The sequence below is a fragment of the Rana temporaria genome, chromosome 9 (assembly GCF_905171775.1).
Source record: "Rana temporaria chromosome 9, aRanTem1.1, whole genome shotgun sequence".
Lineage (NCBI taxonomy): Eukaryota > Metazoa > Chordata > Amphibia > Anura > Ranidae > Rana > Rana temporaria.
The window spans coordinates 31938641-31962971 of record NC_053497.1 but is presented as its reverse complement, the minus strand read 5'-3'; the positions used below and the strand labels follow the sequence as shown (position 1 = coordinate 31962971).

At 41.8% G+C, this 24331-nt stretch overlaps 1 protein-coding gene across 2 annotated transcripts in view; it reads right to left on the bottom strand.

The window, feature by feature from the left end:
• Nucleotides 1-289: 289 nt before the first annotated feature.
• Nucleotides 290-24331, bottom strand: part of DXO (decapping exoribonuclease) — a 29003-nt gene continuing 4961 nt past the window's right edge. For both annotated transcript variants that reach the window (XM_040323087.1, XM_040323086.1), the window contains exons 2-7: nucleotides 23582-23966; nucleotides 18727-18953; nucleotides 17112-17331; nucleotides 994-1129; nucleotides 815-909; nucleotides 290-738 (exon numbers count right to left, since the gene is read on the bottom strand). In XM_040323087.1, coding sequence (XP_040179021.1) covers nucleotides 627-738; nucleotides 815-909; nucleotides 994-1129; nucleotides 17112-17331; nucleotides 18727-18953; nucleotides 23582-23966 — 1175 coding nt within the window. In that variant the 3' untranslated portion in view covers nucleotides 290-626. The remainder of the gene's footprint in view (nucleotides 739-814; nucleotides 910-993; nucleotides 1130-17111; nucleotides 17332-18726; nucleotides 18954-23581; nucleotides 23967-24331) is intronic.

The following is a 24331-nucleotide window of genomic DNA, read 5'->3' as shown; positions in this document are numbered from 1 at the left end:
AAATGTGCTTCCCTGGTTTGAGGTCGCAGGCCACATCAGAGGGTTACACGGGCCACACGTTGAGCACCCCTGCTCTAGACGAAGGTTTGGGGTACATTTGGGCAATAACTGGAGATACACTTTTAGTGTTCCAGCACACCCCCCTACATCTCACAGTGCAAAGATCATACCACCGTGGCTTACAGAGGGTCTTTCTCTTTGCACTGAGTGATACATGGGTTGTGCAAAAGGGTCATGCTTTAGAGTTAGTATATGGCACAGCTCAGGGGGTGCAGGTTTTGAAGGTATGGATACCTTTTCAATCTGCACGTTAAATGTAAGGACCAGCCTCTTTTTGTTTTCAGAAATTAAAACTTACAAAGCCACTTAGAAGACAGAGTGTACACTCGGATGAGTACAGTGAATGCAGTGTTGGCATGTCCTGACAGCTTGCTGAATGCCTCCAAGGCTGTAAGTACAACAATCTGTTATAAAAGTCATGTATTTTGACAGCTCCCTCCGGTTCTCATGTTAAGTGTGCACTTTCAGGCTATGCGTTCGCCAGTCTGGTCCAGATGTTTGTCCTCCGTAGAAGGCCTGACCCTGTCTTCTTGTCACCAGGCTACTTGATGCCGATCAGTACAAGTTTAATGTGAAAGTGCCTGCACATACCAGTCTGGAAGAACAGGATCAGATGGATTCGATTCAATAGTGAATATGATGTCTGAACCTGGCTCATAAGAGAACACATAGACGACCCTGTAGAAAATAGGAATCCGATTAGAAACCAGGGAAGAGAGACTGCCAAAAACATATCAGTTGCAGTGGCTCTTACCTTGGGTCATCCTTGGTGGCCACTTTCTTGATATGAGACAGAAAGGCATTGCAGAAGTTCATGCACACTGCAGGGTCCCAGCTCTGACTGTCACCCTGCCAAGAGACAAATCTATTATTAAGATACAGAAAATCACATCACGGGCACATAAAGGGAACGAAATTCTATCGTCAAATTACCCGCACTAGATGAGGGATGTCTGCCGTTCGATAATTCTGTAAGGATTCGATTTTTCCTTGCTGATTGCGAAAACCGGCGACGATTAGAGGAATCCCGAGGATAAAGGATTGACACCACCATTTCAGGAGCTTGTATCTAGTGGGTAGAAATTAGCACCTTTGACTATTGGATGACAGCTTCAATCTAAACTCCAGGCAGACATCAAAGACACCAATGCAGATATGCAATCTGTAATATATATTTATCCACTTCCCCTCCTGGGAGATTTTTTTTTGCATAAATGTAAAAAAAAATTGGCATTTTTAGCTAGACAATTACAAGATTATATATTTTCTGAAAGCAGAACTGTAGAAAAAAAAAGGATTGTAGTTTCAACTTATTTTGCACAACCGTTTATCAAATCTCTTATTTTCAGGACAAAAACACACTAAAAAGATAATTTTGTTGTAATGTAGCGATATAATTTTCTTTTTATATATATATATATATATATATATATATATATATATATAAAATATAAATAAAAGAGTAGGTTATGTCTAGTAAATAGATGCCAAATATGTCATTTGGTATTAAAAAAAAGTGCTTACGCCTGTGAAATGGCAAAATAAAAAAATAAAAATGATGGTTCCCAAATTCATCAATAGGCAATGGTATAAATGTTTACAGCTCATCAGTTTAGAGGTAACTTTAAGTGAGGGACCTGGAGTTATTCCTCTTACTCTGGCGTGGGTGGCAATACTCAATGTGTGTTAAACAAGCCTCATGCAAATGCACTATGTGTGCCAAGGACAATGATGTGCTTTTTTTTTTTTTTTTTTTTAAGTTTTACATTTTTAACCTCTTTTTGTGCTTGTTTTAACAACTTCAGAGCCTAGATCTACCAAATGTGTCTAAATAGCTAAAGCAGTTAAAATGGAATTCCAGTCTTACCCTAACTAACCCTAAATCTACCCCCACCCCCATTCTAAGACTATTCTATTTACACTTTAAAAAGTCACCCAAAGTCTTACTATGGGGCAGCCGTTGTCAGTTGTTCCTCCTCTATACTAAAGCAGACACTGGAAGCCAGTCATGTAACTGGACTGGGGTCAAAATAGGCAAGTATAGACATCATTTGTGTTCCATGTTAAAGACACGTCCAGTGATATCGACCCTATTACACACCTTCATATCATCAGCAAAAATACATACCTTACTCAACAAACCTTTAGTTAAATCCAGAGTCAGGACAAGGGGTGGGGGCGCCTTCCTTCTGTTGTAAGGCTGATTGGAGTAGTGACAGCGGCAGTGATTTTAATAAGTGAGTGACTGCTGGGTGTAGGGTCCCCTAAGCGTGCAAATCATGAACAGAGGAGGGTGCACAGTTTGGCATCTTTGCCCTGGGTGCTCGATGACCTTGTCCTGGCACTAGTTATATCACTTGCATATAGATTCGGACCCAGTACAGAGCCTTGTGGTACCCCACTAGTGACTCATGGCTGTTCCACGTGAACCCCATTTACAACCATCCAATAGTATCTATCCTAGCTTGTACAACTTTTGTATTAGATCATTATGTGGAACTGCAGCAGATGTAGACAGACATGTTTACTGCTCTCTTCCCAAAAAGATCCTACGTTTTATTCTGAGGGTGACCAGCTATAGATCCCGTTCTGCTTAATCGAAATACTGGAGGAAGTGTACAGTACTATAACATCTGTGGTGGCTCGGCTCATTCTTCTCCATTGCTTAAAAGCAACTTGCTTCTTCCCTGACCTGTTGAGTCAAGATCCCGCCCAGTCACAATGCTCCTTGAGGGATAAGTACAAGGAGGCCACACAGAAAGTCTCCTCATGGTCCTCGAAGGAATCCTCCACTCCCATCTCCCCTGGGGATGTTTTGGGGTGCTCAGTTTGAGGAAGATGACACAGTGCCTCTGGAAGATCCATCAGGCCCACTGACTGAGACGCATCAAATTCACCGGCCTATTCCTCTGCTGAGCCATCCATATCCCCTGGGGAAGGCCTGAAGCTCATCCTTAGAGATATTATGGTTACTAACTGCAATACATTGATTACAGTTCTCACAGGTGAGATTAAGGGGGGTGAAGGCTGAGGTCTCTTATCAGGCACGATGTGCAAAAACTGCAGGAAAGAATGTCTGCACTAGAGGGACATATTAGTACAGTGTAGGATGACATGGAACCCTTGCTGCTAGATGTTAAACATAATGCACCGCTTGCTGCCCAGCATGCTGCACGTCTTGACGATTTGGAGACTAGAACGAGGCGGAATAATGTACGTGCATTCGGCATACCAGAGTGCACAGAGGGGAAAACCCCTGTTACTTTTATTGAGAACTGGTTGCTCACAGTATTTGCAAAGGAGTCATTCACTCCCATGTTTTCTGTGGAGAGAGGGCACACAGAGTGCCAATGTGCCCCCCTGCCTCCAGGTAAGCCTTCTCACACTTTCTGGTTTAAACTATAAGAACAAAGACGCAATTCTTGCTAAAGCCAGGAGGTATGGGTGGAGTCCTGGCCATCAATGATACTAAAGTTTCCTTATTCCCAGATTACTCAATAGAAGTACAAAAACAAAGAGCTAAATTCATGGACGTTAAACGTTGTCTCTAGGATCTCAATCTGCAGTATGCCATGCTCTTTTGGGTGGTGGCTAAAAGGGTTCTTCGAAAAACCTTCTGCTGCATCCGAGTGGCTCGACAGGGAGGAAAGATCGCTACATGCCCATACGCCTCCATGGCCAGCTGCGACTTGACTTCTATAATCCCTCTTAAGCTGCTGTTATCTACAATTAACTTGTGTTCAGGTGGAATATAGATGGCAATTTAATGGATTTGTTCTTCATTTGAATTTCCTGCTGTTGTGAAGTTCGCTATTACATCTTTGAACCTCCACTGTCTCCCCCCCCCCCCAGTGGTCCCGGTTAGCCCCCGTTGAGTTTGTGGATTTATTTTCTTTTTTCATCTTTCTGTGCCTAACTGGATCGAGCCTCTGTTACCTGTTGGATCTGATTGTGCTTCTTCCTCCCAGACTATCTCTCATCTTCTGACCCTCCATGTGAGGGGAAATACAGTGTCATGTCACAGGTATTCTTCCATAGCTATGACAAAGAAAGGCTTTGGGAGCGTTTCCCTGAATGGCGGTTACCCATTGTTCTTTGTGCTGATTTATGGCCAATATCATCCGTATATTGTCCTGGAATGTTCAAGGTCTTGGTAATGCTGTGAAATGCCTAGCTGTCCTCAGAACTATAAAACGACTGAAAGCTGACCTCATTTGTCTTTAAGAGACGCATTTATCATCTAACAACCTCCTTGTCACCATGCCTGTTTAGTTACCAGTATCATTCAACATATTCTACCTATGCCAGGGGTGTGAGTATATTTCGTCAAGTGACCCAATTTTCATGTAACCAAGTGATTACCGATCCAAATGGTCACTATGTTTTTTTTACTGTGCACTATATATAGGTTGTCTTGTATAATTGCGGGTGTGTACATTCCCTCTCCATTCTCAGCCCAAGTGCTCAAAAGACTGGTGAGTTTCATTGCCAGTTTTACAAATACTTCCTTACTAGGTGTGGGATATTATAACAACTTCCTGGTTTCCCAATGGGATAAATTACACTCTACTTTTCAAAATTCCTCCTCTACAGGAGGACTCACTCCCTTTTCTCGCCTAATATGAGAGCTTAGTGATGTGTGGATATTGCACAACCCATTGTGTTAAAATGTATTCCTGTTATTTTGCTACCTATGATGGTTTGTCCAGGATAGATCTTGCTTTAGGTAACAGCTCACTCCTCTCTCTTCTAGCCTCTTCACAATATGAGCCCAGATATATTTTAGATCATTCCCCCTTTTAGGTGGAGCTAGCTTTCTTCTCCTATGCACTTTTGCTGATCCGGACCCCATCCCAGAGTTATTAACCTCTTTTTTCCATTTCGATATTGAGGGATGTGGGGGGACGATGTGGGATGCAACTAAGGCTTTTCTGAGGGGGGTCAGTTCATGTATCTCATTAATATTAAAACTTCTACAAAAGCATGGGAAACATATTGATGTGGAGACTGGAGGGCGTCCTGTCTAAGTTCACCTTACAGATTTTTCTGTTGAGATGGACTGACCCTTTAAAAGTATATAATGCTGCACCTCAGTCAATGAACAAAAGCAATTTTTGTGTTAATACTAAAACCAAAAAAAAAAAAAAAAAAAAAAAAAAAAAAATGCTTTACTAGCCGACTCGTATAGGCCCATCGCCTTGCCAATGTCAGACGTCAATTTGTTGGCTAAGGTTTTAGCCTCCAGATTGACGAAGGTCATACATAAGATCGTCCATTGGGATCAGTGTGGCTTTATTCCTTCCCTTTCCACTGCACAAAATCTTAGATGCCTTTTCTTGAATTTGCAAATGCCTATAGAAAAACTGTGGTACTAGGGCTATGTTTTCACTAGACGCTGCCAAGGCATTCAACAGTGTTGAATGGCCCTATCTGTGGGAGGTCTTGGAGCGTTTTGGAGTAGACACCACATTTATTGAGTGGGTTAGGGTACTTTATGCTGCCCCCTTCCACTCATATGAATGGGGAGCTCTCCGAACCCTTTGCGTTACACAGGGGCACTAGAAAGGGGGCGCCCTTTGTCACCTTTGCCATAACCTTAGAGCCTTTGGCTGTTCGTATTTGGGCTTCACCTGCAATAGTTGGGTTTAAGAGAGATCATAGAACTGATGATGTTGTCTCATTGTATGCTGATGATACCTTATTATATATGGGTGGCACACAGGGGTCATTGCAAGCAGTGATGGCACCTATTGATGGTTTAGAGGTTTGTCAGGATTTTCCATAAATTGGAACAAAATCGGTTCTTATGCCCCTTGACCCCATATCCTGCCCATTGCCTGAATGTGCGAGGTCGGTGGAGCTGGTTTTTATCTTTCCGATACCTAGGTATACAGATCACCACTGACCCTAATCTATATATATATATATATATATAAAACTCAACGTGTGTGTGTGTGTGTATGTATGTATGTTCCAGCATCACGTCCAAACGGCTAAAGATATTAACATGAAACTTGGCACACATGTTACTTATCAGCAACAAACATAGGATAGGTGGTTTAACCCTTACCCACCCCCATTTGCCATGGTTGGGGTTTTTCTTTAAAGTCCCATTCAACTCTATGGGAAATACATGTTACTTCATAACTTCCAAACGGCTGTACATATTTCAATAACACTTGGTCACATGTTACTTATATGTCCACTTAAACTATAGGATAGTTAATTTATCCCTTAACTACCCCCATTTGTGAGGGTCAGGGTTTTTGTTTAAAGTCCCATGCAAATCAATGGGAAATGTATGTTCCCACATAACTTCTGTACGCCTGGAGATATTTCAATAATACCTGCTACACATATTACTTATATGCCAAATAAAAATATATGACAGTTAAATTAGCCCTTACCTACACCCTTATATAAAAGATGGGTATATTTATATTACTATGATTTTCCTCCCCAAAAGGTTAAGATAGGAAGACCGGGCAACGCCGGGTATTCAGCTAGTGAGTATATAAAGTTTAACCTACTTCCGATGTTGCATTAATTCAGGGAGAAATGCACAGCGTGGTGTAAACTTTCCTTAGCGGTTGCCGGGTGAATTAACTTGGTGTGGGCACCACAGTTGCTGTACATATTTAATAACTCGCCAATTTGGATACCCAGTAATTGGTTCCTACACATAGATTTACAATTAGGGCTTTACTTAAACCAGGAGATTAAAATTATTCTGCTCTAGCTCATTTAAGAGGAGAGCTTTCCTCATCTACCATCTTATCTCCCAACTGTTATTTTGTTAAAAAATCTTTGGGCTTAGATTAAAGCAACTTTACATATTCATGGATTTTTATCATGTACACCGCTTTGGCGTAATTCCCATTATAGGGAGGTGCTTAAACTGGTAGGGTTTCGTGACTGGGAGAGGTTGGGGGTCAGATATATATTTCAATTATTCGAGGGAAACATACTCAAATCTTTTATTGAATTACAAAGGGAATAGAATCTTCCGACGAGACAATTCTATAAATACTTACACTTTAGACATGCTTTAAAGCTGGAGAGCGATGGACGTCTGCCGTGTGATGGGCGGGTCTCTCGTGTAAGGCTCCCAGCTCCATCCGTATGACCTCCGTCTATGTGAGATGCCAAGATATCGAGGGATTCTCCTGCTCTCCCCCTGAATCGGCACCCCTGCTGTGAGCCCGCTGAGTGGCTGTGGAGCGAGGGAGGTTTCAATTTCGGCGCCACCTGCCGTGCTTTCCGGTCGGCTTGTGCCAATTGGCTCATGGGGGCAGTGAAGGAGGAGTGGAAGCCCTTGTTCCCGTGCTGTGGTTCTCAGGCTGCGGGCGGTGGGCTGCCAAGCTGCCTGGCTCCGGATGCTTGTGCTCCCCAGCCTTTGATTCCTGGATCTGCCCGCAGCTTTGTCATCTTGGCTGCTAGCTAGCTCCCGGCAACCGGCTCCCTGCTGACCGAAGACATCAACAGTAGGTGACATTTTTCAATATTTTGTGGAGAATAGCAGGAGTCCAGGGAGAAAGCAAACAAGACTGGTGCAGAGGCAGAGCAAGGACAATATATGTCCAATATCAAAGCAGTAATAAAGCTAATTAAAGTGGCAGCTAAGTATACATCTAAATATACAGGGCAAGATGCAATAAACTTTAATTTTTTTATAGGGAACTTGTATTCCCATTCAATTTTCAGGAAAAGAGGCGATTGCGTCTTGCCCAGTCTTCCCTGCTTGTTTTTTTTTTAGCTTTCCATCTACTGCTCCAAAAACTAATTTATTTGGTCTGTAAGTTGGCTATAGAAGGCTGTCTATTACGTATCATCTCCGACTGATCCCCCTCCCCTCAGATCCGTGGTGCTGCAGGAAAGATACAGCTATAATTATAGAAAGGAATAGAGGTGAAATTTGGGTAGATACTTTTTATACAGGAGGAAACAGAGCCAAATGGCTCCTAAAGCATGCAAAGCCCAAATTATTACCCCCTGTACCTCCCCTTCTCATAAGTCAGCCAAGGCAGCAGAAAAAGGAGTGGTTGGATCCCCCCCAGATCGGATTACCAGTGAATACACCGAAGGTTACAGCTAAGGAAATGGAGCAGGAACATATACCATCCGGGAAAGCTATTGTGGCAGCTAATAAATTATGCAGCGAAACACTTACAGTAAAAATTGATGCATTAGCTGTAGATATTAACATCATGAGACATGAATTTGAGAAAGTCAAACAAAAGACTTCAGAGATGGAAGCCCGGGTATCAAAAGGTGGAAAATATGGTAAAAGCAGACAACAGTTGAATGCGCTAAAAAAAATTATATATATATATATATATATATATATATATATATATATTTTACAGGATAGAGTGGTAGATACGGAGGGACGTTTGAGGAGAAATAATATTAGGATTATAGGCCTACCGGAGAGAGTGGAAGGAGATAAACCGGTGGAATTCACAGAGAATCTATTGATAAATGTCCCGCACCTCTTGGACAGGTCTGCAACTTGTGGTAGAAAGAGCCCACAGAATCTCCTATCGAACACCAAAACCAGGAGCCCCTCCTCGTCCCTTCCTTCTAAGATTATTAAATTACAGAGATTGCGTCCGTATATTAATAATGGCTAGCTCAGGATCAGATCTGCAATACGAGAACGCCAAATTGCTATTTTTTCTGGATTACCCACCTGAGATACAGTAACAGCGTAGAACATATACTGAAGTCCGAAAAAGACTACGTGAAAATAATTTTAATTACAGATATAAAGAAAAAAAAGGGGGGGGGGGGGAGGAAGGTAAGGCCCTTTTTTTTTTTTCTTTTACACACTCTTAACCACTTAAGACCCGGACCAAAATGCAGCTAAAGGACCTTGCCCCTTTTTGCGATTCGGCACTGCGTCGCTTTAACTAACAATTGCGCGGTCGTGCGACGTGGCTCCCAAACAAAATTGGCGTCCTTTTTTTCCCACAAATAGAGCTTTCTTTTGGTGGTATTTGATCACCTCTGCGGTTTTTAGTTTTTGCGCTATAAACAAAAATAGAGTGACAATTTTAAAAAAAAATGCAATATTTTTTACTTTTTGCTATAAATATCATCCAAAAATATATATATTAAAAAATTCCTCAGTTTAGGCCGATACGTATTCTTCTACCTAATTTTGGTAAAAAAAAAAAAAAAAAACGCAATAGGCATTTATTGGTTGGTTTGCACAAAATTTATAGCGTTTACAAAATAGGGGATAGTTTTATTGCATTTTTATATAAAAAAATTATTTTTTACTACTAATGGCGGCGATCAGCGTTTTTTTTCGTGACTGCGACATTATGGCGGACATTTTTGGGACCATTGTCATTTTCACAGCAAAAAATGCATTGTTTATTGTGAAAACCGATCACAAACAGTTAAATTGTGTTGTTTCACGTCGGAAAAGCGCACAGTGTCATGTGGAGTCCCCCAAGGATCCCCCCTGTCACCGGTGCTTTTCAACATCTATCTTCGCCCTCTCTTTGATATTATCAGTAGCCAAGAACTACTCTATCACTCTTATGCAGACGATACGCAACTGTATTTTCGCATCTGCAACAAAAAGGATCATCATCTCAGTTTAGAGAAATGTCTCTCTTTGATAGAAAACTGGATGACTAAGAGTTATCTTAAACTCAACAGTTCAAAAACAGAACTCCTTATGTTTCACGCCAGCCGAAAGAGTCAACTGGCAACAACCTGGACACCCCCGCCCATTCTGGGCCAAATCATCACCCCTAGCTCCAAAGTCAAAAGTCTCGGGGTCATCTTCGACACCTTCATGACAATGGACGCACAAATAGGGTCAGTAGTCAGCGGAGCGCACCATCTGTTGCGCCTACTACGCAGACTTATTCCATTTATCCCCAAAGAAGACGTAGCAGTCGTGGTGGGAACAATCGTGAATTCCAGACTGGACTATGCTAACGCCCTGTACCTCGGACTCCCAAAGTACCAAATCTCCCGTCTGCAAGTCGTTCAGAATACGGCCGCCAGACTGGTGACTGGGGAAAAAAAATGGGAATCAATCTCACCTTCGTTGAGAACCCTTCACTGGCTGCCAGTAAAAGACAGAATTGCATTTAAAGCACTCTGCCCGACACATAAGTGCATCCATGGGAAGGCTCCGCAATATCTTTGTGACAAGATAGAACCTCACAATTCGAATCGCGTTCTGCGATCCACCGACCAAAATCTGGTCAGGGTACCAAAAACCAAATACAAGTCCAAAGGAGAAAGAAGGTTTGCTTTTCAGGGTCCTAGACTATGGAACGCTTTACCAACCAGCATTCGGTTGGAGGAAAACCACCTGACTTTCAGAAGACGGATCAAAACTCTGCTCTTTTGATGTCATGAGACACGAACAACTAGCGCCCAGAAGCGATTCAGTTCGCATGCGCCGCGCTTTATAAGTTTTTCATTCATTCATTCAAAAGGACAGTTGCAGTTTGGGAGTTAACCAAAGGGGGCGCTGATGGGGTTGTGTGTGACCTGAAGTGTGTTTACAACTTCTACTAGTACAGGACGTACCTGTACGTACATGTGCCCAGCCGTGCCATTCTGCCGACGTATATGTGCAGGAGGCAGTCCTTAAGTGGTTAACACACACATATATATATATATATATATATATATATATATATATATATATATATATATATATATATATATATATATATATATATATATATATATATATATATATATATATATATATATATATATATATATATATATATATATATATATATATATATATATATATATATATATATATATATATATATATATATATATATATATATATATATATATATATATTTAGCTGCGCCAATAGACGCCAAAAACACTATGTATTTTTTTTTTTCTTTTATTCTATATATAGAATAAAAGAAAAAGCACCAGGCGCAGATGGAATTCCTGTTGAATTCTATAAACAATATGATACCCTATTAGCTCCAAAATTAGCAGAGGTATTTACAAGTGAGCTATTGAAAGGGACATTGCCAGATTCAATGAGGCAGGCACATATAACTTTAATATATAAAGAAGGGAAAGATCCAAAAATATGCCCCTCATACAGGCCGATAATATTTTGAAATCTATATTCAGTAGTGCTAACAAAAATACTGACAATAAGACTACAGCCATTATTAAAAACTATTATAGATGCAGATCAGACAGGATTTATGACACAGAGAACAACAGGTGTTAATCTACGTAGATTATTCACAAACATACATGCTCACCATAACTGTGAAGGAACTAGGACAGTGGCCTCATTAGATATAGAGAAGGCCTTCGATACAATCGAATGGCCTTTTCTATGGGAGGTACTTAAAAGAATGGGGTTTCCACTAATGTTTATCAACTGGGTACGAACAATATATAGACAGCCCATGTCAGCAGGTAAATTAGGAGGAAAACTCTCACCCTTTTTTCAGTTATATAGTGGCACAAGACAGGGTTGCCCTCTTTCTCCAGCACTCTTTGCAGTAGCAATAGAGCCAGTGGCAGAGGCTCTGGAGGACTTCGCAAAACATTCAAGGACTTCGAGTGGGGGGGGTTGGAGGAGAGGGTAGCCCTGTACGCCGATGGATATGTTGTTTTTGAGGGATGCGGGTCCATCATTGAAGGGAGCTCTGGAACTACTGAATACTTTTTCAGTGTTTACAGGACTGAAAGTAAATTGGGGTAAATCATTGCCATGTGCCATTGACCAAGGAGCGCAGGATACGAGTTCAACTCTGCCATCAAAATATTGCGACAGGTGGAAGAATATAAAAGGATGAATTTGGACCCAGTATTACAGGAATATAAGAAAAAACTAAAAGGTATGGGAGACGCTCCCTCTGTCACTATTAGGACGCATAAATTTAATAGAAATTAAGATTCTTCCAAGGCTGTTATACTTATTTAGAAATTCACCACAATGGTTACCTAAGAATTTATTTAAACAGCTACACGGTATGTTATCATTTATATGGCAAAATAAATCAGCTAGAATAAAACTAAGTACACTTATTCGTCCGGTGGCACGGGGGGGGGGGGGGGGGGTTAGCCTTCCCAGATCTTTACAAATATTATTTAGCAGCACAGTTGATGACAGTAGGAAGGTGGTTGAACCCTGATGGATATGATCCCGCTACAATGGTGGAGGCCGCAGTGGTCCAGTCTCTGGAGGCACTACAGGCACTGCCATTTCGCGGGCTAAAATACAGGCGAGACCTAACCCTGTCAATGATATCACAGTAAAAGCATTGAAAGTCGGTATGGCAAGGGAGAGTAATTCAAAAACAGATCTATCCCCAAATACTCCATTATGGAGAAATCCTGAACTTACACATTTAGCATTTATTCAGGATCCTAGAGCATGGACAACATTTGAAGTCAAAGAAATATCACAAGTAATATGAGGGGAAAATATCCTCATTTGCATATATGAGACAAAAATGGAATGTGCCTGAGAACTATTTTTTTAGATATATGCAGTTGATACATGCTCTGTCAGCTCAGTTCCCTGAGGGTATCCCACAGTTAATAGAAACAGGTTTAGAACAAATGGTGAGAAAGAAAAAAGGAAAAAATTGATGATTTCAACTATATATACTTATCTAGTAGGGGTGCAACAGATCAAAAAAATCACGGATCGGATCGATCCTCGGATCAGGAGTCACGGATCGGATAATTTTCGGATCAGCAAAAAAAAAAAAAAAAAGACAAATCTTGTTGCACCCACCTAATCACTATCCACCCCCCCTCCACCCTGGTGTACAGACATGCTCCCCAGGTGATTGTGTAGCTCCTACCTGCAGGTGCAGAGCTCACCGATGCTGTCTCCACATGTCTGCAGGCAGTTCCGGGTCTGAAGTGAGCGCGCTGAGGCGTGTCACGCTGTGCTCTGACAAGCACACGGGGGTGGAGCAAGATGGCCGCCGCTCCGGAGCTAGGCCTAAGCCGGGGACTTTCCTACGGCCGAGGCTCCGGAGCGCTCCGCGGATCGCGTGGTGTGCCAATCCGAACAGGGTGACACGTTCGGATCATGGATCGGTGATGATCCGTTGCACCCCTATTATCTAGTAAAGACAGAACCATCAGATATGAATAAATTGTGTGAGTGCTGGTAAAGAGATGTCCCAAAAGAAAACTGGGGGGAGATATATAAATTTCCACTTCAGATTTTAGTCTCACTTTCGAGACAAATTAATTCAATTTAAAATAACACATAGGAGTTACTACAAAATATTTCCATCAAATTCTCAAAACTGTTGGAGATGTGCAGGCACCCCAGGAAAAACTTTATCCATATATTTTGGTCCTGTCCGAAGATAGTGTTATTTTGGAGAGAGGTCTTGAGAGTAATTGATAAAGTGACGTCAGTTCAAGCTTGACCTAGAGGCAGAGATCTGCCTACTGGGACTAGTAGCGGAAAACATAGCCCCTATAGAAAGAAGAACACAGGTGGGCCTGCTGCTCTTCTATGCAAGAAAGGCAATAGTGTTGAATTGGAAGAGGGTGGAAGCTCCCTCGTTGAAACATTTTAGTAAATAGCAATTTGTCACTGTATAAGGAGACATATTGTAATAGAGGAAATGGGGAGAAATATGGAAAGGTATGGGCAAATTGGATAGAGAATGTGACGACGGCTTCAGGGTAGGGGGGTATGGAAGTGGGATGGAACTACACCAATGGAAGAAAGGGTTAAGAAAGAGGTTAAATGCATAAATATAATGTATGTAATTGTAATGAAATGATTTGATTTGTATGATTTTATAGAAATTTGGAGCAAGTTGATAAATGTGAAAGATATATTTGGATATGAGAAAAGAGAAAATTTAATAAAGAGATTTATATAAAAAGACATGCTTTAAATGCCCAATCCTGAGTTTCCAGACTCAAAATTGACACACCATCCTATTTTAGATGAGGCCATATTAATAGCGGATAAGAGGGTCATGATCCCAAGGAGCCTGCGATCGAATCCGAGTGCATCGGATCGAGCTGAGGAAACAGCATACTGAGTGGCGTTTTCATGCTTTACTGAAAGCGGGGATTCGTGAGTGCATATGTCAATGCTCCGATTAAATTTTTGATCTGTCATCGAATATTGCGCAATGAGGTTTTTTCTCTTTTCTTTCATGCAATCCCTGTCTGTGAGTGCCTGTATCATCCGATCACAGCGGTGGAGGGCTGGATTAGCATTCAGGATTGAAGAGAGTGATTTTTTTCCCTGCATGGAATCCTGCTAATCACTGTGCACTAATTAAGGACATATTAGTAATTCACAGTTTATGGAGTGTTCTCCCTGATTAGTTTTATCACCTTTTAAGTTAATATTAGCGCATCTATATTTTATATGTTTAATTGCTAGATTGAGTGCTCACTAATAGACAATGGGTGGAGCAGGTGAATACAATGTATATTTTGGGAAAAACTCACATATATGCACAGAAAGGTTCCTAAAAAAATAAAATAAAAAAATCTTCTCTTTAAGGCAACCATGACTAGACGTTCCAGGTCTTGCACCACATCAACTAGTGCTGAACAGATTGTTGGAGGGATAGTGTTGTAAGGAGAGATATCTATCTAGGGAGGGGTTGGTACATGAGAACGTTCTCTTTTCTTTTAGGTGATCTTGTCAGTTTTATTTTTTATTATTTCTTATGGATGGGTCTTGTTATTTCAATTTTTTCCATTGTAACTTTCTACATTTTGGAAATTATACATATGTACTAATTTTATTTTAAAGGTCAAAAGATTACTTTGATTGTTTGCTGCTTAACAACTGTGGTTTAAGTGACTTACTAATTACTCTTACATGGCATATTGTAATGTAAAGAATATTCATGATGCAGTTGTCAAATTGTTGCATTTCTCTTTTTTCAATAAAAAACGTATTCTCCGATTCCGAAAATATAGTAAAAAAATTCAGATTAGTCGGACATGATCTGCCCTCAGTAAACCTACAGTGATGCATGAAAAACCACGCAAATTATAAATCAATCACTAAGAAATATCACAAGGAAATCTTCAAAGCAAAAAAAAGAGCACTTCTCAAACATAAATCGCAAAAGCCCGAAATTGTCCTCGAGAGCTCTTCAACCTAGTCGCTCAGACTATGAATTCAGCCTGCCTAGAGGCTCCAAAATATGAAACAAGATTTTTGCAATGAATTATCGGATTTTTTCATTAACAAAAAAAAACACAAACCTCACCCCTACAAATCAAAAAGAAAAATAGTAATAAACATTCTTCAATCAACAAAATTTTCATTGGAGCCAATTTCCATCGATACCACTAAAAATACCATCAGAAGTCTACGAGACAGTACATCCCCTAATGACATCATTCCCACAAAACTGCTGAAATAATGTGCCGATATTTTGGCACCCGCGATCACGCACCTTATAAACCAATCATTTAAAAGGCATTGTTCCGACCACCCTAATTAAACCCCTTGTAAAAAAAAAAAAAAAAAAAAAAAAAAACAAGATCGACCCAAAACACCCAAACAACCGTCGACCTATAACCGGCCTCAAGATCTTTTCCAAGGTTATTGAGAAAGCAGTAGTACAACAACTACAACACCATTTAGACACCCACAAACTTCTGGACCCATTATTAGAATCAGGCTTCCGTCCAGGTCTCGGGACAGAAACGGCACTTCTCAAAAATATGGGATGACGCTCTAGAAGCAGCGGACGACTGAGAATCTTGTCTTCTGATACTTCTGGACCTTAGTGCTGCCTTTGACACAGTAGACCACAAACTGTTGCTGTCTCGCCTCACAGAAGTAGCTAGAGTTGCAGACTCGGATCTATCATGGTTTTCATCATTCCTGGAAAAACGATCCCAGACAGTGAAACTAGGATCTTTCACGTCTGAAACACGTATCGTGTCATGCGGAGCCCCCCCCCCCCCCCCAAGAAAAACCCCCACTATTCAACATTTACCTCTGCCCACTCCTAAAAATTATTAGTAACCAAGACCTACTCTATCAGTCCTACGCAGACGAAACTCAACTTTATTTTATTTAACAAAAAGGACCAATACCCCTTATTAGAACAATGCCTCACTCAGATAGACAACTGGATGACAGAGAGTCACCTCAAACTCAATGGAGCAAAAACAGAACTCCTTCTACTGCATGCAAACCGAAAGAGACTGGCCAGGACTACTTTGTCACCACCACCCATCTTGGGACAAATCATCACCCCAAGCACCAAAGTCAAAAGCCTCGGAGTCATTTTTGACTCCGACATGACAATGGATGCACAAATAGGATCAGTAGTTAGCGGATTGCACCATCTTCTAAGAAGACTCGTTCCCTTCATCCCGAAAGAGGATACAGCAGTAGTGGTAGGGACAATTATTAACTTCAGGCTAGATAATGCAAATTCCCTCTACCTCGGACTCCTAAAATACCAGATTGCCCATATCCAGGTTGTCCAGAACACTGCGGCACGACTGGTGACAGGGAAAAAACCCTGGGAACCAATCACCCCGTCCCTGAAATACCTCCATTGGCTGGCCGTAAAGGACCGAGTCACATTTAAGGCCCTATGCCTGACGCACAAATGTGTACACGGAAGCGCCCCCTAATATTCAGTTGAGAAAATAAAATACCAAAACCCCCAATCGCGTTCTTCGATCTACTAACCAAAAACTACTGCAAATCCCCAAAGCCCGCTACAAGACCAAAGGAGAACGAAGATTTGCAGTCCAAGGACCTCGACTGTGGAACGCATTATCAACTAATATCCGAATGGAAATTGATCACCAGGCCTTCAGAAAAAAACTCAAGACCCATCTATTCTGAAGGATAAATAGAAGGAAAATGGATGCCAAGCGCCTTGAGGCGATTCAGTTCGCATTTGTAGCGCTATACAAGCTATTCACTCACTCAGTGATGCAACTTAGAGTGGAAAGTCTGATTCTTGATTGGATCTTTTTAAGGCAATTCTTACAATAAAACCCTAAAAAAATTACTATCTGCAGATTTACAATGGCTTCTCAGTTACCTGTTAAAGCTGCGTTGTTGGTGTGGGTTCTTTATTTGTGCGCTTGTCTTCAGCTCCACATAGCTAGATGGAGGTGAGGGGTTGGCAGCAGAAGCGTCCGTGCAGTCTACCTCTCCCGACAGCAGCAGAGAATGAGTGGCCAGACGACCCAAAAGAACACTGCAGAATGCTTCATTGGTGTTTACCACCTCAGACGGGCAGGGATCACTGTAGGGGGTGTCTGGAGATGGAGGGCAATGAACGTTAGTTACAAAAACTGTGGGGGGGGGGGGCAACACAGTAAAGAAAACAATTTGGATTTTGGAATGAATTTGGTTTCAAATCAGATGTCCAGCCAGCTTCTTGAAGTGAACCTGTGGTCAAAGTATGACAATTGATGTACACATACCTAATTTATTTAATTGGCCAATTAAATAAATTAACACCCAAGAGCTTGACGCACCTAAATACACTATGCGGGTTATTTACGAAAGGCAAATCCACTTTGCACTGAAATTGCACTTGGAAGTGCAGTCGCTGTAAATCTGAGGGGTAGATCTAAAATGACGGGAAGCGTTGCTGATTTTATCACCCAATCATGTGCAAGCTAAAATGCTGTTTTGTTTTGTTTTTTTTTCCTTGCATGTCCCCCTCGGATCTACAGCGACTGCACTTCCAAGTGCACTTGAAGCGCAAAGTGGATTTTCCTTTAGTAAATAACCCCCTATATGGGCTAGATTCATGTAGATTTTGGCTGGCGTAGCGCATCTCAGATACACTACGCCGCCGTAAGTTTGAGCAGCAGGTCCTGTATTCACAAAGAACTTGCGCTGTAACTTACGGCGGCGCAGTGTAACTGGGCCGGCGTAAGCCCGCCTAATTCAAAATAGGCTGGTTGGGGCGTGTTCTATATAAAATACTAGTGACCCCACGTATTTGACGTTTTTAACGAACGGCGCATGCGCATGCTCCAAATGACGTCGGCAAATCGTCATGCTTTCGACGTGAACGTAAATTATGGCCAGCCCCATTCACGGACGAGTTACGCAAACAACGTAAAATTAGAAAATTTTGACGCGGTTCCGACGTCCATACTTAACATTGGCTGCGCCATGTTTTTGCTGGTTTATCTTTACGCCTGAAAACCCCTTACGTAAACGGCGTATCTTTACTGCGACGGCCGGGTGTACATTCGTGAATAGGCGCATCTAGCTGATTTACATATTCTAGGCGTAAATCAGCGTACACGCCCCTAGAGGCCAGCGTAAATATGCAGTTAAGATACAACGGCGTAGGAGACTTACGCCGGCCGTATCTTAGCAACATTTAAGCGTATCTCAGTTTGAGCATACGCTTAAAGTTGCGACGGCGCGGATTCGGACTTACTACGGCGTATCTACTGATACACCTGTCGTAAGTCTTTATGAATCTGCCCCTATGTGTTTACATGTTTCTGCCAAAACCCTGCTGCCAGGGGGACAGACGTCTAGGAAAGATAGCAAAATGTCCTGTGTACATGAGGTTTTAGAACAAAAAGTCAATGCAAAGGACTTCCAAGAGGACAGATTAGTCTGCAGTAACCCTCTAAGAGCTTGGCATATAGGAGAATTGAGGAATATAAAACAGCCTTACTTACAAGCACATAAGTAGCTCTCAAACTTATAACCAGAGTACATGAGCTTCTCCTGCTCCACGGATCTCCCCTTCCTCTTTTTATATGCAGCTTCTGTCTCCCTCTCGCTGATGTACAGAGTACCTCGGAAGAGAGTGACCGCCAGGATCCAGCCTTCTTGTGTCTCAAACGGCGTACAGAGCATCTTAGTGAGATGGCCCCGCCAGGTGACAAAGTCTCGATCCACGGGTCTGTGAAAGAAGAGAAACATTAATCTTTTAATAAACCCGAGCAGATGATGTACGTGTCCTCCAAGACCCTCAATATACCTATGCTTGCTGCATGCTACACTCCATTAGCCACCATGCGAGCGTGTTCTAAACTTCAGAGCCACCCCTCTCCTCTCCCTTCATCATTTTAAACCAGGGTTTGACAAATTTGCTTGGAATCTAGGAGCCAGCTAAAAAAGTTAGGAGCCAGAAAACGCGCCCCGTCCCGACGAGCTTGCGCGCAGAAGCGAACACATACGTGAGCAGCGACCGCATATGTAAACGGCGTTCAAACCACACATGTAAGGTATCGCCGCGATTGGTAGAGCGAGAGAAATAATTCTAGCCCTAGACCTCCTCTGTAACTCAAAACATGCAACCTGTAGATTTTTTTAAACGTCGCCTATGAAGATTTTAAAGGGTAAAAGTTTGTCGGCATTCCACGAGCGGACGCAATTTTGAAGCGTGACATGTTGGGTATCAATTTACTCGGCGTAACATTATCTTTCACAATATTAAAAAAATGGGGATAACTTTACTGTGGTCTTATTTTTTAATTAAAAAAAGTGTAATTGTTTCCCAAAAAAGTGCGCTTGTAAGACCGCTGCGCAAATACGGCATGACAGAAAGTATTGCAACGATCGCCATTTTATTCTCTAGGGTGTTAGGATAAAACATATATATAATGTTTGGGGGTTCTAATTAGAGGGAAGAAGATGGCAGTGAAAATAGTGAAAAATTACATTAGAATTGCTGTTTAACTTGTAATGCTTAACTTGTAATACCAACGGCCACCACCAGATGGCGCCAGCTTACACGTCTGGTGGTAATTGTAATACCAACGGCTCACCACCAGATGGCTCACCCCTTCCAAGCCAATTTGCCAGGACAATATTTCTAGTCGCCATGGCGAACTGGCGCCCGGGATTTGTCGAGCCCTGTTTTAAACAATAATCCTAAAAAAACACGGTCTGATTTTTTCAGGGCCAAGCAGTGCTATTTGGGTTGCGAATTTGACCCTTCCAAAAGACCCATCCAAAGGAATCAAGGATTTACTCACACAATCGCACAGTTAGTAGTATAAACATTGTTATTTTCCAAATGTTGTGCAGGAATGCAATTTGGGGTATAGTGTTGAAGTACTAAAGAGAATAGAAGCTGGAGCCTCGGCATGGAAAGCACAGCCCATGCATGGGAAAGGTGAGAAGGGTAGGTTAGTATGTTAAAAGTTATCAGAGGGCCTGGAGTAGGGAGGCACTCCTAATACAAGTGAACATACCTAGAAAATCTGATCATCATAAAGAGAGTATACAAATTAAAAAAAATACATAGGCATAGGTAAGGTTCAAACACCCTGTGTCTGAGTGGTAGTCACCTAAGGGTATATAGAAAAGCCAACTTTAATTTGATGTTGAGCACAGTCCTATCCTCCAACCTCTGGATGGATCCATAAAAGTGTCAATCTTGATGGCCAAAAGGAATGCTCAGAAGGTGGGAGCATCAGCTGCCTGGATATACAAATGATTCTCACCAGCAGATTATCTTGCACCATCAGTGCATTCACTATGCACAGGGACGGTTTTCTAGCAATCTGGCTTGTTTTCCGGCTGTTTGTCCCCATCTGTAGTTTCTTTCCCACCTCAACCCCGGTGCTGAAACCCTACTCAGGGATTTCCCTAAATTTTCCATTTCTAACCTGAGCTGGGGAGTTGACCCGTAAGTATTAGTAAGGTTGTAATTCATTGGCCCCTTTTCCCTTAGAGCAGTGGTTCTCAACCTTCTACTGCCGTGACCCCTTAGTTAAATTTCCCAAGTTGTGGGGACCCCTAATGGTAAAATTATTTTTGTAGCATGGGTTGTCATCACCCAGGGCAAGACAAGTAGTTTGTGCCCCTAACCCACAGACATTTAGCGCTCCCCGAGTCCCTTCCACTCGTACAGTATTAAATCCCCTTATGGTACATTTTCGGATATACCACACTTTCTCTTGTTCTCCTTTCTTTCCCTTTTATCTTGCTCTATCCCAATTTCTCTCCCCCCCCCCCCCCATCCCTCTCTCTAGCCATATTTCTTGTTATTTCTCTTATTCTTTCTCTCCCTTTTTCTTTCTTCCTCCCCTTCTTTTGCACTCCCTTCCATGTATTCTCTTGTTATTCCTTCTCTTACTCCTTGGTGGGGGGAATGGGATGAGTGCCAGTGCTGGCAGGGGAGTTGGGATGAGTGCCAGTGCTGGCAGGGGAGTTGGGATGAGTGCCAGTGCTGGCAGGGGAGTTCTGATCAGCCAACTTATGTGCTCTTGATCAAGGTCATCTGCTGATCTGAGAACTGTAGTGGGGCCTTTTAATGGAAACTATAATCACAGGTAGTGTTACTCACGGTGTCTCCAGCTCTGTGGTGTCTCACAGCAGTGACACCTATGCCTAAATCAGGAGATAGGGTCTCCTCCAGCCCCTCCCACTTCACATTCCTCACCAGTCATGTGACCTCTAGTCTCTGCTCCCCAGCCATGCTGTGAATTGAGTGGATTCGTGACCCCTGGAAAATTGTCATTTGACCCCCAGGTTGAGAACCACTGCCTTAGAGGGTACTAACTGTTAATTCCATTTCTTAGTACAAACATGCCACAAAACTCCTTGATGAGTAGCGAAAAGCTATGAAACGCGTCGAGTTATGATCCAAAATGTCAAGAGAAGCCTGGCTCTAAGCAAGCATTTATTTATGCATTGTTCACGTTAGATGTACGAGTTATCTATGAAATGTTTTTAATAAATTTGTTAATCATGTGTATTGAGTTTTTGTACCATATGAGCCTATATATTTTATATGCAAGTCATTATGACCACTAATTTGTTGATTGGTTTTATAAATATGGCATATTCAACATGATTATAAAAATAAATCTTATGAATTCTGTTTAATAGATTTCATTTATCATCAGTTGCCTATGCTAAGCCTCATTTAAAAGTCCCACTTTTCCTTCTCCGTTCTTTGTATTTACTACTTAGCGATGGAGGCTTGCCATTATTGTTGTGTCGGGGGAACACTTTCTTATGATTCTCACAGAAAATATTCTTCACTTATGCATTCTTTCATCATTTGCTCAGATCAGTAATGTAGGAAGTGCTAAAACCAGGGACAGCCAATAAAGCTGAATTTCCAGAAGGCAGACAATGGAATCTCCATGCTTTTCCGAAGATGGGGTCATTAGATAAATTTATCTGACCCCATCTAAGGTAGGCACAATCTTTGTCTGCACTCAAGAGTCACAAACATGGCAGGTTTTACAAGAGCACCCAGTTCTGCCTAGTGGATTATTTATTATATAATGGAGAATGTGACATACGCATATGAGTGGGAACAGAGCTAGGTGGGTCTTAAGGCTCGTACACACGATCAGACTTTTTGACAACAAATGTCAGACGGACCTGTTTTAGCGGACAATCCGACCGTGTGTACACGCCTTAGGACAAACTTTTTTGCCTTTTCATCGGACAAATGTTCGCTGTGAGAAGAGACAAACTTTCCGGCAACAAATGTCATACGTCGGCTAATCTGATCGTGTGTACTAAAGTCCAAAAGTACAAACACGCATGCTAAAGTACAAACACCAATGCTAAAGATCAGACAACAATAGCAGAAGTTGTCCAAAGGGTGGCGGTAAAGAGCAGAAAAAACGCGTAGTATGTTTATTACGTCACTACGTTCGGGTTTGTTGGCTGTCGGACCGTTCTCATCGGATGGACCAACCGTGTGTACGCGGCCTAAGAGGAACAAGATGAAGCCTACAAGCAAACTAAACTGGAGCCTTTCCCCTGCAGTGCCTCATGCATGCATATTTCTCTTGTGTGAGAACTGCATTGGGAAGTACAGTGTTACTTGAACTGTATTCCAGCATTTGCCTGTCTTCAGCAGAGAGAACTTGCAATCATTTAAGACTTTAAGTCTCAGAACCTTTCCTTAAAGGTCTTCATGTTATATCATTTGAATACGATGTCATAGATATATCACTTATCATTGTAAAAAACATATTCCATACTTTGTTTTTTAACATAAAAAAAATTATGGAAAATAACCTGTTTTGTTCCCAATTTTTCCATTTTGCGCAAACCAATCAATAAACGCTTATTGCGATTTTTTTACCAAAAATATGTACAACAATACGTATTGGCCTAAAGTGATAAAAAAAAATGTATATCTTTTTTGGGGGTATTTATTATAGCAAAAAGTTGTCGTTCTATTTTTGTTTATAGCGCAAAAAATAAAAACCGCAGAGGTGATCAAATACCACCAAAGAAAGCTCTATTTGTGGGAAAAAAAAGGACGCCAATTTTGTTTGGGAGTCACATCGCACGACCGCGCAATTGTCAGTTGAAGCGACGCAGAGCCGAATCGCAAAAACTGGCCAGGTCCTTTACCTGTGTAATGGTCCGGGTCTAAAGTGGTTAATGCTAAGAAACCACTGCTTAGATATTGAGAGCCATAAAAGCATATGTATATGACCTGAACCATTGCCACCCACAAAATGAAATGCAACCATATAATAGGACCAGACATTGCCAAGTAAATGCAGTCATTTTGGTCGCCATGTATTTATACAGTTATGGTCTCACCTCTTGCTCTCGCCATGGCCGCTTCCTTTAATAAGTCCTTTGTTCTCCTTTATCCACGTGAGTATATGCAGGAGACCCTCCTTCTCATCTTCATTCCTCCGAACGTAGCGATCTTCAAATCCTTCCATCAGGTCCCACCCAAGAGAGTCACCATCCTTTTTCCCGCCCTCAGGTGGACGGTAATAGCGCAAGCGACGACCGTCAGCGTGGAAACCACGCTTTTCATCCAGCGAGAAGAAACCCACCTCGGAGGGCAGCCTGTAGAAGGGGAAGGAGGTCTGGTAAAGGGATGGATGGGTTTTCAGGGTTGAAGGTGAACCGGAAGGGTACTTGCATGGAGGGACATCAGATGGAGCCTCATCACAGCTTCTCTTGAGAATTTTCACTAAAATAAAAGAACATGAGAATTTTAAAATGCAAAAGCACAACATTTTATGCAGGTAAGAGAGCTGCCGCTCCAGGTGAGCTCACTAGGGTAATTGATGTCCACTCAGAAGCTGATGGGTGCTGGCAATGCACAGGATGTGCAAAAACAATAAGGATATGGACAGCCGCACTCCAGTAACTTGAAAAAAGACGTGCCCTTTATTGGGTACAGGAAAAAATGCACTACAGATATCAGCACACAGTGGGATAAACAGCTGACGCGTTTCGCATTGAGTGTCAATGCTTAATCATAGCTAAAAAAAATTGCATACTTTGTTTAACCTTTCCTTCCTTATTATATAGATTTCTAGTGCTAGCATTAGG